Source organism: Phalaenopsis equestris, unplaced genomic scaffold (genome assembly GCF_001263595.1).
Source record: "Phalaenopsis equestris unplaced genomic scaffold, ASM126359v1 Scaffold000057, whole genome shotgun sequence".
NCBI lineage: Eukaryota > Viridiplantae > Streptophyta > Magnoliopsida > Asparagales > Orchidaceae > Phalaenopsis > Phalaenopsis equestris.
Genome location: NW_018164499.1, coordinates 230,982 through 249,363, shown reverse-complemented (window position 1 = coordinate 249,363; position 18,382 = coordinate 230,982). Strand labels below are relative to the sequence as shown.

At 35.9% G+C, this 18,382-nt stretch overlaps 1 protein-coding gene across 9 annotated transcripts in view; it reads left to right on the top strand.

The window, feature by feature from the left end:
• Positions 1 to 18,382, top strand: part of LOC110019457 (protein ROS1-like) — an 86,618-nt gene that overhangs the window by 22,104 nt on the left and 46,132 nt on the right. For 8 of the 9 annotated variants that reach the window (XR_002293454.1, XR_002293453.1, XR_002293451.1 and 5 more), the window contains exons 4-16: positions 3,095 to 3,185; positions 3,321 to 4,872; positions 5,049 to 5,128; positions 5,538 to 5,622; positions 5,905 to 5,996; positions 6,094 to 6,162; positions 6,475 to 6,511; positions 6,612 to 6,694; positions 7,462 to 7,893; positions 8,022 to 8,058; positions 8,686 to 8,743; positions 9,356 to 9,495; positions 9,613 to 9,678. Coding sequence is in view for 5 of the 9 variants with exons in the window: in XM_020717118.1 (XP_020572777.1) it covers positions 3,095 to 3,185; positions 3,321 to 4,872; positions 5,049 to 5,128; positions 5,538 to 5,622; positions 5,905 to 5,996; positions 6,094 to 6,162; positions 6,475 to 6,511; positions 6,612 to 6,694; positions 7,462 to 7,893; positions 8,022 to 8,058; positions 8,686 to 8,743; positions 9,356 to 9,495; positions 9,613 to 9,678 (2,822 nt within the window). In the remaining 4 variants the exon portion in view is untranslated. The remainder of the gene's footprint in view (positions 1 to 3,094; positions 3,186 to 3,320; positions 4,873 to 5,048; positions 5,129 to 5,537; positions 5,623 to 5,904; positions 5,997 to 6,093; positions 6,163 to 6,474; positions 6,512 to 6,611; positions 6,695 to 7,461; positions 7,894 to 8,021; positions 8,059 to 8,685; positions 8,744 to 9,355; positions 9,496 to 9,612; positions 9,679 to 18,382) is intronic. The other variant, XM_020717120.1, reaches the window with a different exon arrangement.

Here is an 18,382-nt window from a genome sequence, read left to right as displayed (position 1 = left end):
CATCATCAGGGCATTTCATCTCAATTACACGATAGTGATCCAGTTCCTGCCACAGATTCTGTAATAGAGTTGCAACTCTGTGACAAATTTGTCTCCTTGTTTGGTTGCTCTGATTGTTTCCTTGATTTCATACACAATGGCAGCATCGCGGGCTTTCGAGTATGTGCAGTTGATATAGTCCCAGATTTTCTTTGCGGTATTCAAGAACATGCAAGTGTCACTGATCGTTGGGTCCATAGAATCCCATAGCCAGGACATAATCATGGAATCCTCCTCTTCCCATGCTGTAGATGCTGGATCCCTTTGTTCTGGTCCGGTTTTAAGTAGGTGATTAATCCTCCATTTGCCTTTTAGGTATGTGCGGACAATTTGGGACCATTACCATTTGAGATAGTTCTTCCCATTGAACCTGTTGGATGCCCGAATATTCTGTTAACTCTCCAATTTTCTGAACAGCATTGTATTCTTCAGAATGGTTGGAGTAGTTGGAGATAGTGGTTTCGAACATTGACATGGTGGAGAAGAAAAATTTACAGCAATTAAGGTTAGAATCAACTTCAGCGGGAAAGGACGATCTTCCTCGTGACAACGCGCTGCTCCTCTCGGACGAAGCAGAGAGGATGGAGCGCAGATCGCAGAGAACTGAGATGCCGAAGAAGATGGGAACGAACACGAAGGCGGAAGCAACTCATGCTCGAAAGGAAGAGTCGCTACTGGAATCCTGTGCTCGGGAGGAATCACGTACTCGCTACTGGAACGAGGCAGAGGGGCCGCGTGCCGCCAAGAAACGCCAGGAGGAGTCGACGCGCTGAGATCAACGCACTGAGATCGACGCGCTGAGATCGACACAGGATTGCGCTGAGATCGACGCAAGCTCGAATGGCGGCAACAGAGGCGGTCTCGTCTAGGGTTTGAGCTTGGGCTTTGATACCATGTGGAAATCAAAGGAATAATTTGTATTTTCACCTCTTTTGAATTGATCATACAATGTATTATATAAGAAATAAAAGGAGAAAAAACTAGGAAACTATTTAACTAATTCTCTTAATTTAAGGGATTACAAATTTATTCTAATTTCCTTAATTTAAGGGATTTACCAATTAATTCTAATTTCCTTAATTAAGAAAATTAGAATTAATTCTCACAACTTTATTTCCATCTCAGTCACATCTCGACAGAATGTGATAAACTTGAAGGAAAACATGGAAAGAGAATGCTTTTCCTTCGAAAATTAAAAAATTGATGTAAAATAATTTGATACGAATTTAAATTTTTTCGAAAACTTAAGACTTTTTTGGTTCACCCTCATTACCTAATTAAGAGTATTTACATATATACCACATAATTCCTATGTATTTACATATCAAACACCTAAATTTAGGGTCTGTTTGGCGCAGCTGATGATTATTTATAATCTACTGATAAACAGATTACATCATCCCTGCGGCCCGCGTTTCGTTCGCATAATATTACTCCGGTGCCCTCGTTCACATCTCTCGTGCCCTCGCATCTCCCTTCTCCTTGTTCGCATCCTCTGCTAAATGACATTCCTGCCCCTGTCTGATAAAACAGTTTATACAGGGAACCATAACTATAATCTCACATAACAGTTTATACAGTATAACGAATCAAAGATGCAACCCAGCAAACAACATAACAGGGCCGCACATTCCTTCACATACCAACAGTTAGAAGCAGCTGGAAAACTTCCAACAGTAACATGAACCTAAAATACCCAAAAAATCAAAATGTAAAGGCTCAAAAAAAAATTTCAAGAGTTCCCCCTAAACATTCCAACGGTTCCAACAGTAACAAACACATTCCTTCAACGAAACCCTAAGATCCATTTTGACAGCATAAAAAAAAAAACCCTCAGATCCATTTCACTCCAACATTTCGAACAAATCTTAAAAAAAAAATCCATTCGCAACGTAACCCTCAAAAAAAAAAAAACAAAAAACGCATAAAAAACTCAACATTAAGGAATCGAGCCACATAAAAGCCAAACAGAGAAGATCGAAGCATTGCGGCATATAGGTCTCACCAGAAGATTACGAAAGAGAAGATCCGGAAAAGAGATCGCGTGGGAGAGCGCGAGAGAAAGGAGATCACGAAGGAGAAACCGCAGGGGCATGGGAGGAATTCGAGCCCTAACAAACGCCGAATCCAAGGCCTCCCCTCCGTCCGATCCGTAGATTACGAGGTTTTCAAAACGCATGACCGAACGCATTAAACAAACACCACGGCGGCGTTTTGAAAACGTCGCTGCAACAAAATAAGCTGCCCCAAACGGACAGGTAATGTGTGAAAATTGACGTTTAGTTGTTAGATATGTAAATACGGAGGAATTGAGAGGCATGGTAGGCTAAATTGAAGTCTAGGCCGCAAGCAAAAGAAGACTACAACGTTCAAAGTGCGCATTGAAATTTAGACCGAAGTCAGAGACAATGCTCGACTTCCTTGGGAATATCAAACAAGTCGGTCTGCTTCTTACACTCCTTCGAACTCCAAACTAAAGCTTTTATTTACTCGCTAAATCATGAACAGAACAATTGGCTTCAGCGCTTCGAAGCGCGCTTCAGCGTAGAGATGCGGGCGTCAAGTGGTTTGCTTCACTTTGCATGTGAAGCGTGCTTTTAAAAATATTTTATAAAGAAATGGGAAAAATGTCAAAATGGTCCCCGACTTTTTGTTACGGGCCATTTTAGTCATAGAGTATATAATTGTCAATTTAGTTCCATACTTTTTTAATGGGGCTAATAATAGTCGTCATTCAATTTCAGCCCATATTAAAAGTGTTTGTGGACTAATTCGACACTTTTATAATAGAGTATACAAAATTGTCAATTTAGTTCCAAACTTTTTTAATGGGGCTAAAAATAGTCGTCATTCAAATTCAGCCCATATTAAAAATGTTTGGGGACTAATTCGAGACTTTTATAGGTTTTGGTACTAAAATGGACTCATGTGAATAGTGAGGTGACTATTTTGGCACTTTACTCATAAACAAAACTATTATAGAAAATAAAACCTCGCTCTTTAATTCTTTTCCTCTCTGCTGAAAAGATGATTGAACTTCTAATCCATTTTCCAGGGGACAGACGCTTTACCCAATGGAAGGGCTCAGTTGTAGATTCAGTGGTTGGTGTCTTTCTTACTCAGAATGTGTCGGATCATCTGTCTAGGTATGATCGAATTTGGAAAATATTCCGGAGCATAATTCATTATGTTTTTCATGCATTGACCATCTATTTCACATCTTTTTGAACTATTAAAAGTCATTGGAGTACTACACCCTGATAATTATCTAATTTTGACAGCTCTGCATTCATGACCCTTGCTGCAAATTTTCCTCTATCAAGGCGCAAATATGGTGTACCAAATGGAGAAATGGTGAACACATCCACAGAAATTCAAAACAGATGCATCATACCATTTATTGACAATCCGAAATTACAAAGTAACTTACTGGATCATGGCTCATTCCACTGTTCTTTGGAGCTTAATGTATCTGAAAATGGGGATCAAAAGGACAATAGCAATTTTAGTGAAACACATGGGAGTATTAGCACAAGCAGCATTACCTATTACTCTAGACAAAAAGGTAAAGGAAAAAGTTTAAATTTACAGGAAAAAGAGGCAACATTATATCAAGAATCAACTGTTAGTGTATCTGGTACCACTAACCAAGCAGAAATGGAGGATGTAAAATTGCATGAAGATGCCATCACATCCCAAAATTCTGCATGTTCATCTCAAAACTCCCCAGGGTTTCATGTTCCGTCAAACAAACATATTGGATCAAACTCAATTATAAATATTGAAGCAGATGATTATTTTAGTGTAAACACGGGCAATGATACTTTAGGAAGTTCTTCATTTACAAAGCTTATTCAGATCGCAGAAAGCTGCAGTTTCAATGAATTCTATGGCTGTGGTAGAGGAATGATTTCAGCAACTAAAAATCAAGAGACAAATTTTAATTTTGAAAACAATCCTACCCTTTGGAGTCAATTGGATAACTCAAAAGATAACTTATTAGATATGTCGCCTCCTACAGAGTCTTGCCACTTTGTTGATCCCTTTAACTCCAAAATCATGGTCAACAATGCCAATCTCTCAGCAGATCTTAGATCACATTTACTTTCAACCAGCAGTGAAATAATCAGTAGTAATGCCTTCGAGGTTATGAGCATAAACTATAGTGAATCAGACGGAAGTGTGGCTGAATCTACCAGTCTTCATAAGATCGTGTCATCTTCCAACACTGCAACTAACATTGATTCATTTGCGCCAATAAGAAAACTAACTACACAAATGGAAGTTGGTGCTAATATGACTTCTGCTACTTATAAAAACATGGCAAAAGCTATCATAGATGTCACAAAAAATGAAAATCCAAATGCATGCTCAAGTTTACAAACTGAAGACGTTACAATATTCCACCAGAAAGATGGAAACTCAATGTTCCAAGGACAAAGAACTCACAATACAGTTCAAGCTCTGGATCAATTAGAGACATGCAGAACTCAACAAACAACAATCTCAAATAACGAAATAAAGCATAGTTTGGATGTGGTTGACAAAGCTGGGCCAAATCCAAAATCCGAAACTTGCAGTTTTCAAGTAGTTTCACCAGAAAAAAGTGACCCTGCATCAAAAGCTAGGAAAAGGAGATCGGAAGTTGAAGATAATAGCTTCGATTGGGAGAGCTTGAGGAAAGAGGTATGCTGTACTAAACCAGCCAAAGAGAGAAGTAGCACCACCATGGATTCGGTTGATTGGGAAGCAGTAAGGATTGCAGATGTAAGCAGGATTTCTGAGTCCATCCGGGAACGTGGAATGAATAATGTATTGGCAGAGAGAATCAAGGTAGAACTTAACAATTTTAGTTATTAGTAGTATGACAGACCATTTAATATTCCCATTCAGACTGTATTTTAAGACATTGACTTTTCAGACAGTGTTTTAAAGTACATATTGGCAGAAATAATGAAACAAACACAATCAATATTTTTGTTTGCTTGTTTTTCTTCATCCCACTGCAGGAATTTCTAAATCGACTTGTTAGAGAGCATGGTAGCATAGACCTTGAGTGGTTAAGAGATTTTCCACCAGATAAAGTCAAGTAAGAGAAACACATACATTCCTTGATCATTGTGCTTCTTTTGTTCACTTTTTTTACTATCACATGCATGCGTTTTCATAGAATTACACCAACATTGCATTGAGTAAGCATGAAGGATAAACAGCTTCAAAATTTCCCTTTCTTGGTAACCTTTTTTAAGTTATATTCATTGGAATACTGCAGCTGCTGAGATTTGGTTATGCTTTCAATAATGCAAGCTTTTTGCATTACTATGATCTTTTCATTGATGACACCTAATATTTTGTTAATGTCGGATTCTTTCTTTAAATCTTTGAAAACCTTTCATATTGAAAATCAAAGCTCCAACAGCATTATACACATTGATGGTTATTTTTTCCGCAAATATTCAATATCTTGAAATATATTTTGATTTATTTTGCACTTACAGGGACTACCTCCTAAGCATAAGAGGATTGGGGCTGAAGAGTGTAGAATGTGTTCGTCTTTTGACACTACAAAATTTAGCTTTTCCGGTATGTGTTTTTCCAAGAAAAGTGTCAAAATAGTCTCCGACTCTTCGTAAGGGATCATTATAGTCCCGGAGTCTATAAAGTATCAACTTAGTCCCCGAATTTTAATATGGGATTAAATAATCTCCAAAAAGGACCATTTCAGCCACAAGTTAAAGAGTTGGGGACTAATTTGATGGGACTATTTTGACACTTGTATTTTTCCTTGAGGAAATATGTCGCCTAGCAAACAAAATGCATGTTTCAAATTAAATTTCCCTATCATTTTTTTACCTGAATAATAAGGTTGACACCAATGTTGGTCGCATATGTGTGAGACTGGGATGGGTTCCACTCCAACCATTGCCTGAATCCCTTCAACTGCACCTTTTGGAGCTGTAAGATTATACTTAGATTTCAGCTTATAAAAGCAACGCATCACACAACATGAGAATGGTAAACATCAACATCCTTTTTGTCCTTTCTCTCGACTAGGTATCCTGTGTTGGAGACCATTCAGAAGTACCTTTGGCCTCGCCTATGCAAGCTAGACCAACGAACATTGTAAATTCAGTAACTTACCTAATTGATGCTAATAGAGTCCTTGACATGATGGGATAGATAACACTTTGGTTTTCATGAGATCATTTTAGTTCCAGAGTTTATAAAAGTGTCAAATTAGTCCTCAAACTCTTTAAATTGGAGCTGACTGTTACAACTTATATTAAATAGTCCAAGTTTGGGGATTAAATTATCATTTTTATATAGAATCTGGGACTAAAATAGCTCAATGTAAACAATCAGGGGACTACTTTGACTCTTGACCTTTTTTTTTAATTTTTTATTCTAATGAAATATTAAATATTTTGACTTCAGGTATGAACTGCACTATCAGATGATAACCTTTGGAAAGGTAATGTATTTATGCACAATGTGATGCTATTCAGATTATTTTGAATAAGGAATTATTAGCTGATGTGACATATGATTTGCCCATTTTAAATTTCATGCAGGTTTTTTGTACAAAAAGAAAGCCGAATTGCAACTCATGCCCAATGAGAGGAGAATGCAAACATTTTGCAAGTGCCTTTGCTAGGTATCTATGATTGAATTATTTCTTATGTTGGAAAGTTAGATGTCGGAAATTATAACATAAACCATTTGGTAATCCAACTGCTAGCCTTGCAGCATTTCTTTGCTCTTATGTACACGTAGAAGCTCGAAGGATTTACCTGGACTACAAATTTTTTTGTTTTTTTAATGTTCCGTGTTCTTTGCAAACCATTTCTTTGTAATGGCACATTTGCTGTCTGCCAATGTTTTCACCATTACCAAACTATTTTACATTAAACTCTTTTCTGGTCGGAAGAATGCCTTGATACGGTTGAATTCTCTTCCTATTATGCTTAGGCCCGAATTTCTACCTTTTCCTTCATGGAGACCTATTCTATAACTATAATGTAGTTATATTTTCGTTCAATTTATTCATAAAATTTATCTTAACATTCTTAATCCATGCAAATTCAGTTGACAAAGCAAGCGCTCTATAGATAAATTCTTTCTCAAAATAAGTACTAAGCATAATTTATATGGAGATGAAGATGTCCAAATAAATAGTCTAATGGCGATTAAAATATTCAGAATGGCATAAATATAAGTTTATAAAATTTCATAAAAAATTATTAGGTAAAAATTATGTAAAAGAGCAGCCTTCAATTTGCTATATGTTTAGGCGTCTGATAATTTAAGGATTAGTCATATTTTAGCTTCTAGAATGAGCTATTCTCTGGAGCAATCCGCAATACTTAATACGATTATTGGAACAACCTAGAAAGGAAACATAAAATGTGGAATGTTTTGCAGTGCCAGACTTGCCCTTCCAGCTCCTGAGGATAAAAGTGTAATGAGTTTCACAACAATAATTGCCTCCGATGAAAGCCAATCTATCTCTATAAATCCAACACCCCTTCCTCAGCTTGAAGGAGGTTCAAATTCATGCACCTTTCGGAATAATTGTGGGCCAATCATAGAAGAACCGGCATCACCAGAGCCGGAATGCCCAGAAGCTTTGGAAAGTGCAATAGAGGATGCATTTTATGAGGATCTTGATGAAATTCCTACAATAAAGCTCAATCTAGAAGAGTTCACACAAAATCTTCGAAAATACATGGAAGAAAATATGGAGCTTCAAGATGGCAGTTTGTCGAAGGCTTTAGTTGCTTTGACCCCAGAGGCTGCTTCCATCCCAATGCCCAAGCTGAAGAATGTGAGCCGTCTACGGACTGAGCATCAAGTGTATGTGTTAATTCTATGTAGCTTTTATCAAGAAGCACACAAAAAATGTCACTAGCGCAACATTAATACTCATTTTGGTCAATGCTGCACGGTGCGTTTATGCTAAGTTAATTTTTTCAATTTTGCAGATATGAAATTCCAGATAAACATCCACTGTTGGAAGGGGTGAGTTTTTTGTTTCTGTTAGCCTCTGCGAAGCTATTTGAGTTGGTGGTATTATTTATACACTTATTTAAAACATGAATTTAACGTTATTTGAAAAGAGAGAGTTCCCAATTAGATTGAATTACCCCTGACAAAATTCACTATTTAGTAAAGCTATACATTAAATGTTGATGGTCATATAGATTAGCAGGAATAAAATTCAGAATACGACTCTACCTGGAGCGCCTCTCAGATATCGTTGTTGGTCTAGGAACCAGACAATATTGGAACAGCTACACGAATCCGCAAGGAAAAAAAGATAAAGCTGTTAACTTCAGTTTAGAAATACAACCTCCTAAATGTGGTGGCTACTTTGATTTGGTGGAAATTTTAAATGAGTGCAAAAGTCTAAAATTTTCTGCATTTAGCTCAAGTTTGAATAACCTTGACAATGGGAACCATTGTTTACAGGGCTTGAATGTCATCTGTAGAAGAAAAGTTATATTGTGAATTCTCTGATATCTGAAATTTAAAAAATATGTACTTGTGACTATGAGCTTTGTGAATGGCTGGTTTCTGATATATTATTCATTGATCATAAATATTAAACCTTGCCTTTGTTCGTATCTCATTCTTTAAACCATGCAGGTGGACCCAAGGGAACCAGACGATCCAAGCCCATACCTTCTCGCTATATGGACACCAGGCAAGAAAACTAAGCACATTTTGGTTATCAATATTGGCAGTCATGCTGCAACAATTAAGGGTCTGCTAAGCCAAGACAACTCGTGAGCCGGCTCTGGCTCAACTCGATAAGTGGCTGGGTCTACTAAGCCAAGACAACTTGTGAGCCGGCTCTGGCTCAGCTTGATAAGTGGCTCATGAATTGAGCTCGATGAGCTAACAAGTCAAGCTCAAGCTAGCCCCAATTCAACGTTTGCTCGTGAGCCGGCTTATTTAAAGAGCAATTAATATAAAATATACTCAAAATATAATAAATTCAAAAATTTATCTTTAAATTATTAAAAATATTTAAAAATTATATTTTACATTGTATATCAAGTGATTTTTTTAATAATTATATCCTAAATTCTCATTTTATTAAAAGATTATCTTGAATTAAAATTGATTTATCTCTTTTATAACAAAGAAGCAAATTTGTGAGCCAGCTCAAAGTCGTAGAATTAAGCTCGAGTTTGAGCTCGAACTCGATTAATTAATCAAACTCAAGCTCAATCCGAGGGTGTCTCAAGCTAGACTTGACTCGTTTACACCCATAGTTGCAATTGCATCTTAATAAGCCATACTTCTTAAATAGGTGAGACAGCACAGTCAACTGAACCACCAAAAGCTTGCTGCAACTCACAAGATCCGAATCAACTTTGTGAGAGGAGCACATGTTTTGCTTGCAAGAGTATACAGGAAGCGGAGTCTCATAATGTTCGTGGAACACTTTTGGTAACTGATGCTTATTTAGTGTTTTATTTGTCAACAAGCTTAGTTATTTTTTTATGTGCCTCTTCAAAAATGGCCAATTCTATTTGTTATTGTTGGTCCTAACACAAGCATGAACAGATACCTTGTCGAACTGCAATGGGAGGAAGCTTTCCACTTAATGGTACCTACTTTCAAGTTAATGAGGTAAGGTGTCTTTCTATAAGAACTATGATATTTTTATTTACTAGTTATTTTGCAATCACGAAGTTCCTCAAATAAACAACTAGTTGTCACAATTAAATGAAGCATAGATACTTGGAGGACGAAGAGTACTAGCTTTTGGCTACAAAAAAAAACTAAACAAAAAAGAATATGATGGAAGTTGGTAGAAATATAATGATAAAAAAAAATTAAACAATTAAATAAAAATAATATTTGGAAGATTTTTCTTGCCCAAATAGATTGGTTTATCAAAATATCTCATAGCCATAGGTGTAGGCCCTATAGAGAACTTCAGATACAATACAACTCTAAATGAAAAATTATAATAAAATTATTCAATGATCACCATATAGAATTGAAATGAACTCTTTTATACTTAATATATAATGATCTATTTATAAAAAACAAATTTATATTTGAATGCTCTCTTAAAATTCGATGTAATCTTTAGAATTCAAACAAATGATTTAACGTTAGTGAAAGCCAATACAACTTTTGTTTATTTTCTAAAAATTGAAAGATTACAACCATAGATTGGTGGAATTGCATGTTATTTTTTAGTAAAAAAGCTCAAACCTTAAGTGCATGTGATTAGCATCGTATTTTAAAAATACAATTTTTATTTAATTTAACTGCTATATGATATTCTATCCTTAAGGATTGTTAGCAATAAATGACTTAATTAAGCACAAAATTTAATTGGTTGAGAATAAAAAGGATAGAATTACAAAGAGAATTAATTAAGGGGCTTTTTAATTGCAAGCGTCATGAGTGTGATATGAACCAAATGTAGGTAATTATGAATGTGGACATTTGGTTTGATGTAAATCGAAGGCAATGTAATGTTTTTTGTGATTTTGAGTCCTTTTTTAGTTCAATATGATGCATTTTAAACTTCGTTGATTCAACTGATTTCCGAATGCAACATGCAAGCAGCTGTGATCGCCACCCCTATAGCCATTGCTGCCACCTCTTAGTAGTCGTTGTCTTCTCCGTCATTTTCCCCATCACCACCACCTTCTTATGCCCATTATTGGCTGCTAACCACCTCCATCACCCCTTGCCAACCACCTTTGTTTGCCTCTCACCAGCTGTCACCATTGACAACCATTGTTGTCTTTCTTCTACTTGCCACTTCCACTCCTAGCTGTTGGTCACCACTAACACTGCCACCAACTTTGTTTTCAACCACTTTTGAAATTGCCAAATGTTGTCTGATATTGGGTTTTATATTGATTTCATTCTACTTCAAATCAAACATACAACAATAAGAAGCCTTTATCCCACTAAGTGGGGTCGGCTACATGAATCCTTTTTCTCTATTATGTTATATTGAGTGTCACGTTCACATTTAATTATAATAAATTAAAATCATTTTTTATACATCATGCCAAATTCTTTTAGGTATACTTTTACCTTTTTGAATCTAAGTCAAATCTAAAACATTTACTCTCCTAATTGGATCATTAGATGATCGGCGTTTAATTTGACCAAATCATCTAGGATGACTCTCTCTAATCTTGCCTGACACTGGAGCCCCACCAACCTTTTCACGGATATAATCTTCTTGCATTTTGTCTCTAAGAGTCAAGCCATTCATCCACCTAAGCATTCTCATGTTAGCAACATTTAACTTTGATTTATGCTTCTCCTTTAAAGGCCAACATACTTCGCCATAAAGCATTGCATGTCTCACCACCATCTCATAAATTTTCGTTTAAGTGTAAGCGTTATTTTTCTATCACACAAAAGGCCCAATGCATTCCTCCACTTCAACCACCCAACTTGAATTCCACTAATAACATACCCATCTATATCACCATCAACTCGAACAACAAACCCAAGCTTTCTAAAACGTTCACTCCTTTTAATGATTTGATCACCCTGTCACTAGATTTAATACTACCAAAATTACATTCTATGTATTGAGCTTTATATTTACTCAAATGAAAGCCTTTAGAATCCAATATAAACCTTCATAATTCAAATTTATGCTGAACTCCTTCTCTAATCTTATCCAAAAGAAGGATATCATCAACTTCAAGTCAAACATAACAAGGTAAAATTCTGCTTTTATTTTGCACCTAACCAAACAACTCTATATCATTTTAAAAATACTAAAATTTGATTTTATTGCATTTCATTTGCATAACATTTTTTAGCAAATCAAACAAACCTTAAAATTATTAGGATATTTATTCAATAATACTCAAACTGAATCTTTTTAACAACTTCATACTAAGAGTAATAATTGGATCACTGAGGGCAAAAAAATTGACGATAAATTGAAATGATTGACTTTATTAAATACTTATGAAGTAAAATTATAAATACTTCAAAACAATTGTAGTAAGTAGCCGACCCATGTGCATGATTAGGAAGGAATTTATTTTCTTTACTTAGAATATATTTCAATATTTATTTTTTCCTTTATTAGATTTTTTGTATGTTTTCTATTTTTCTATTTTGGTGGAATCCCTAATTTAAAGGGATTACAGTTTCCTATTTTGTGGATTTGTATGCTGGTCACTCATTTACATATAGTAGAATATAATTAATTTATTATTGTGTGGAATAAATTTTTTTTGAGATGTATTCCTGGTATCAGAGCCACCGTCCTTTCTCCCATTGCAAGGCTCACAATCACCGTCTCACTCTTCCATTCAAACTCACCTTGGACAAGCCGTGGGATACTGACCATGCCATCTTCCATATTCCTTGCATTCCCAGCGGTGGAACAACTTCACCTCCTCTTCAGTTTGCTAAAGCTGTGAATAATTCGATTTTCCCTACCTTCCCTCTCCCGAGTTTCCTACTTCCAAATAGCCTCCTCCGACAATCCTACTTCTCATTGCTTTTCTTGGCAAACATTCCTCTCATTTTTCATTTTAGCAGGAGGACCTTCCTCTGATTCGAGCTCCCATCACAAGAACTGAGTCACATAACGGAACCTTAATTCTTTTTGACTTTACTCTTATTATGACCAAATATGGAATGACCTCATAATCTTCTTTCTAGTAAATCACCTCTAGATTTTAGCCTACATTTTCAGTCTCTGTTATACTTGTTAAATCATCTCATTTTATCACGAATCATAAATTGCAAGGCCATATTTTTTTTAATGGCCATGTTTCATTTTCATATACATCTATAGTAGAGGGAAGGATTAATATCTCACAAGTGAAATCTAAGTGCCAGAAGTGACAGATTCCAAATATTGGGCTTCAAAAATTGAAAACCACATAATTATATCATGGTTAATAAATTCAATGGCCGTGGAGGTTGGAGAAAACTTATTGTTTATAGGACAATCAAGGAGATATGAGATGTTGCAAGTGAAGCCTACTCTTACATTGAAAACTCTTATAAATTATTTGAGATTGAGACCAAACTACATGATCTACAATAAAGATAATTGAGTGTTACTCAATATTTCAACACTCATACATTGTTGGTTGTAATTAGATATATACAAGATTTATTCTTGGAAATCCCGATGAATCTGGCTTGTATAAGAATATTACTGAACGAAAAAGGACCATCAAATTTCTCCTTAGCCTTAATAAAGACCTATATGAAGTTAGGAGAGAATCATTTGAATTAAAATCATTCCTACCATTTGGGGGGCTTTTGCAGAAATTTGAACAAAGAGCAAAAATAAATTGATGACAAATAACCACACCACACAATCTATTGAAGGATTAGCCTTGTACATTAAAAAATTTTCATAATAATAAGCCCAGAAAAGTCAACCGTGGTGCGGCTATTGAAATATATTTGTTCAAGTGAAGATAACATGCTAGAAATTACATGACAAACATACAAATTAGAAGCCATCTAATGGAAGATATGATAGGGGGAATCATGCAAATGTTGTTGTCACAACTAACAACAATACAAAATGCAACTCTTTCACCAGGAACATATTGAGGCACTGCAGAAAATATTTAGTTATGTTTTTGTAGAATTTGGGAATAGAGTAGAACACCTATTATTGTTAATGAATAGGATATAAATACAAGATACAGGGATTATATAAAAGGAAAGATATAATACCCAAATTACTCTTAATAACACCCAAAGGATAAAAAGGAAATACATAAACATAGAAAAGGGAATAATATAAATGACAACAAAATAAATAGAAATAACTTTTAAAACTCCCCCTCAAGTTAAAGCAGATGTCAATCATGTTCAACTTAGATTTGAAATCGTCAAACAATGGCCGAAGAAGATTCATTGTGAGCATATCTACGAGTTGACCTGTAGACGTAACAAAAGGAACACAAATATCTCCAAAATCACACTTCTCCTTGATAAAGTGACGGTCAACCTCCACATGCTTGGTATGATCATATTGGACTGGATTTTGTGCAATACTATTTCCATTTTTATTGTCACAAAATAGTTGTAGAAGAACAAAGGCTGGCATACGTAAGTCGCGAAGCATGATACGCAACTAGATGGCTTCACATACTCTAGGGACATAGATCGAAACTGAACTTCAGCACTGTTACAGTGAACCACAAAGTGTTTTTTACTTTTTTCCTTTTGACAAGATTTTGCAAGACGAAGGAGCAATAACTTGAGGTAGATCGTCGATCATGGACGGACACGACCCAAGCAACATCTGTATAAATGACAATAAAACAAGAGGTGTGACGAGAGAACAACAAACTTGAGCCTAGTGTGCTTTTAAGTAGTGGAGGATCTGATGGACAGTGGTGAGGTGATGCTTGTAGGGATTATTCATGAATTAACAATACCAACTACGTGACGGATGTCGAGGTAAATGAGTTTCCTTACTAGACGTTCGTAGTGTGTCTTTTTCATTGGAACGACATTGGGAATGTCAGTCAGTTTCCACTGGGATCTATTGGAACAACCACCGGTTTCCACTGAAGTAGCTTTGTCTTGGTCAGTAAATCTATCACATATTTGTGTTGGGAAATAAATCTATCACATATTTGTGTTGTGTGTTGGGAAAAGCTAACGCCTTGAGAGGATCAAACTACTTCCATACCAAGGATATTCCTGAGAGAACTCAAATCCTTCATCTCAAAGGATGCAGCCAGGATGCTTTGAGAGATTCTAAGGTCGGTCGATCATCACCTGTGAGAATGATGTCGTTAACATAGACGACGAGGATGGCAATACGATCATCACATGAGTGGTGGAAGCACATTGTGTGATCAAATTGGGCCTGAGAGAAACCATAGCTTACAAAAACTTGTGTAAACTTGTCGAACCAGACCAGGGGGATTGTTTCAATCCATAAATAGATTTCTACAGTTGACACACTTGTCCACGGGAAGAGGGTGAGTTAAACCTTGGTGATAGAGACATACACCTCTACGAGATCACCATTAAGGAAAGCATTCTTCTCATCCAATTGGAGTAAGAGTCAATCCAGATTCACAGCAAGAGATAACAAAATCTAAAGGGTATTAAGTTTAGCTATCGGGGCAAACGTCTCCTCATAGTCCCTCCATAGATTTGTGAATAGCCTTTGGCAACCAGCATCACCTTTTTGCCTTCAAAGATCCATCGGAGTTAAATTTGGTATTGAAAATCCACCAACAACCCACAACTTTCTTTTTTTGAGGAAAACCAACATCCCGAGTATGGTTCTGTCAAATGACATTCATCTCGTCCATGAATGCCGCCTTCCAGGAAGGGCCAACCAATGTAGCCTCAATAGTAGATAGGAGGCAACGATCTATCAAGGAAGTGTCAAATGTTTTGTAGGTCAGAGATAAGCTGTGAAAATGGACATTTTGCCTCAGGATAAATAGAGCATGTCTGATTGCATACCTCAATGAGAGAATTCAACTTCTCATTCACAACATGAGTGATCCCCGTAGGTTGAGAGTGTCGTTTTGAGGATGTCGGTCGAAGCGGATTCCAAAATTTACAATGAGTTAGTGGCCTCAAGAGTAGGGGCATTCAGACGAGTCTCAATCGAGGGTTTGGTACGCCGAGCATAGACACAAAGAGTAGATGAAGGAGATATTGGTTTGATTGGTGGTGGATCCAGTGGGATTGAGGGTTCCTTGGACCCAGTGGCAGTAGGAGTCGAAAAATGAATACTGTTCAGAAATGCTAGCTCCCCCTCGCTTGAGGTAGTGTTAGGGAAGTAAATGACACTTTCAAATAAGGAGACATCGACACTCATATAGAATTTATTTATGATAAGATCAAGACATCGATAGCCTTTTTGAGTGGCAGAATATCTGAGAAAAATACATTTAATGGAACAAGAATCATGTTCACTTCGAGTTGGGTTAGGGTTCCCAATAAAGGCCTTGCAACCAAATATTTTGGGGTATAACATGGAGAACTCTATGATGATATATGTTGCGGTAAGAACGACATTATTCCAAAATCTTTTCAAGATATTAGATTGAAACATAATGGAATGAGCAATTTCAAGAAGATGTCGATTTTTCCACTCAACTATGCCATTTTGTTGAGGGATATCTGTACATGAGTTATGATGGAAAATGCTCTTACCTACCAAGAATTCTCTCAATATAGAGTTAAAAAATTCACGACCATCATCGATCTGAAGGACTTGCATAATGATTTTGAATTGGGTCAAAATGAAGGGGTGAAAATTTTTGAATGTAACCGTAACTTCAGATTTGTCTTTTAATATATAGACCCAAATCAGTGCACGATTTGGGTCCTGTGCTGCTGGAGGATCTTTCGATAACAACGATTTTATCAACTAATTGTGATATCAACTGCACTATATCCTGTAACTCAGTAGCTCTAGTGTCATCATTTATTTTGTTCAGATTTTGATTTCTGCCCAAAATAGTTTTAGCTATAATTTCGTGCTCTGCACTTTGCTTACAAGATTTATCTTCAATATTTTTTTATTTTTCTCCAGACATGTTTATCTGTATTGACATAATTTTTTATTTAAATGCAATTTATCATATAATAATTTTATCATGCACTTGTGACGCCTTAAATGGAATTTATCATTATCGCGCGCACTTGACACCTTAATTCGTAAGCGTTACTCACCCATATTCGTCAAACTATAACTCTGTATAAATCAATTCATATTTAATCTCATTCTCATTCTAAATCTAAAACACTTCCATCATTCTTTTCATCTAATAAGCATGCTCTGATACCATTTTCTGTCACCCCAATTGGCCCCTTTGGTAGGGTAAATCATGGTGTGACAGAAACTGACAATTTGGTCAGACAAATTCTCACCAACACTCGTCCTGAATTTTATAATCAAGACCCAGAGGGAGGTGAATTAATCTATAACTAGTTCTCCACAACATACGTGATACATCATATTTCATATACATACTCAGAAGCATGTAAATCATATTATCCAAAACATGAAAACTATACAAAGCTGTTAAATCCAATATAAATAAAACATACATATTCAAAACATATGTACAAGCTCCCAAAACTATCGTGCAAAAGCTGTACAAAGACTTCAAAACATATGTACAAGCTCCCAAAACTATCGTGTAAAAGCTGTACAAAGACTTATGGCTACTCGCTTCAGTGCTCGTTGCCTCTGCCTAAAAAGCAACAATGAAGAATGAGCAACAACGAGCTCAGAGAAATAATCATGACTAATATATAAGATTTTATATATGAAAAAGAAACAATGTGCATGCTCGTATGAAATGATACATCTCTACACATAAATCATAACATGCTAACATACTAGAGAACGTGAAAAGAGAGCACGTACATATAGTATAAAAATCAACTATAGTATAACATACAGGTCGTAAGCCTGAAATCATAAATAAAAGCATGTTAATAAGCATTTTCCTAGTATATTATCTTAACAATGTCATTTCATAGAGGTTATATCAAAATAGTCACTTTTTTAATGTATAAGATTAAAGTATTTCTATATTCTTTCATCATGGTCGTCACCCTGCCCCAAAGACCATATAAATTATCAATAAATGTTGGACTTCCCTCAACATAGCAGTTATCGACAAACCCCCCAATACTCACGGTCCCCTAACGTCTATCACCGCATAATTCCAATGGTTTTCAAAATTTCATCCCTGTATAAATATCAGGAGTCGAGAATACTATTCTTGCATAATATATTTGCAAGCACTCATGTAAGTCTATCCCCTAACATTTCTTGTGACATTAAATCATCACTCTTGCATCAAACATTTATCACGTATTGTATGTATCACAGGCATTGGCTTGAGGCATAAAAAATGAATACCTGCAAAAAATTCATATCATATATATAGTCATATGTAGCATTGTTTGATCATATAACAGTATATACATCATAAGAAAAGTTAACGTGCATTCATAATTTCAATTGCAGGAATCTATTTACAATATGCAGGAAGCTCTAAATGCACGTGTCAAAATAGAAATCATATGAAAACCTATATAATATTATTTTTCTTAAATTAGCACCTTTCACCTGACTTGACTGAACAACCCTACGACGAGTACCCTCACGCTCGTCTCCAGTTCACTACCTTGTATAGATTACCCGAGGCTCGTAGCTAACATAGGGTTTCGTAAAATTTGACTCATAAAATGCATTAATCCAAAACATGCATTAAATGTCAAAACATACCTCAAAAGTGCCTGTTGGCATAAATTCACCTTTCTGAAATACCAATATCCCCCAACTCTTCTAAACACCTTATTCTTCACT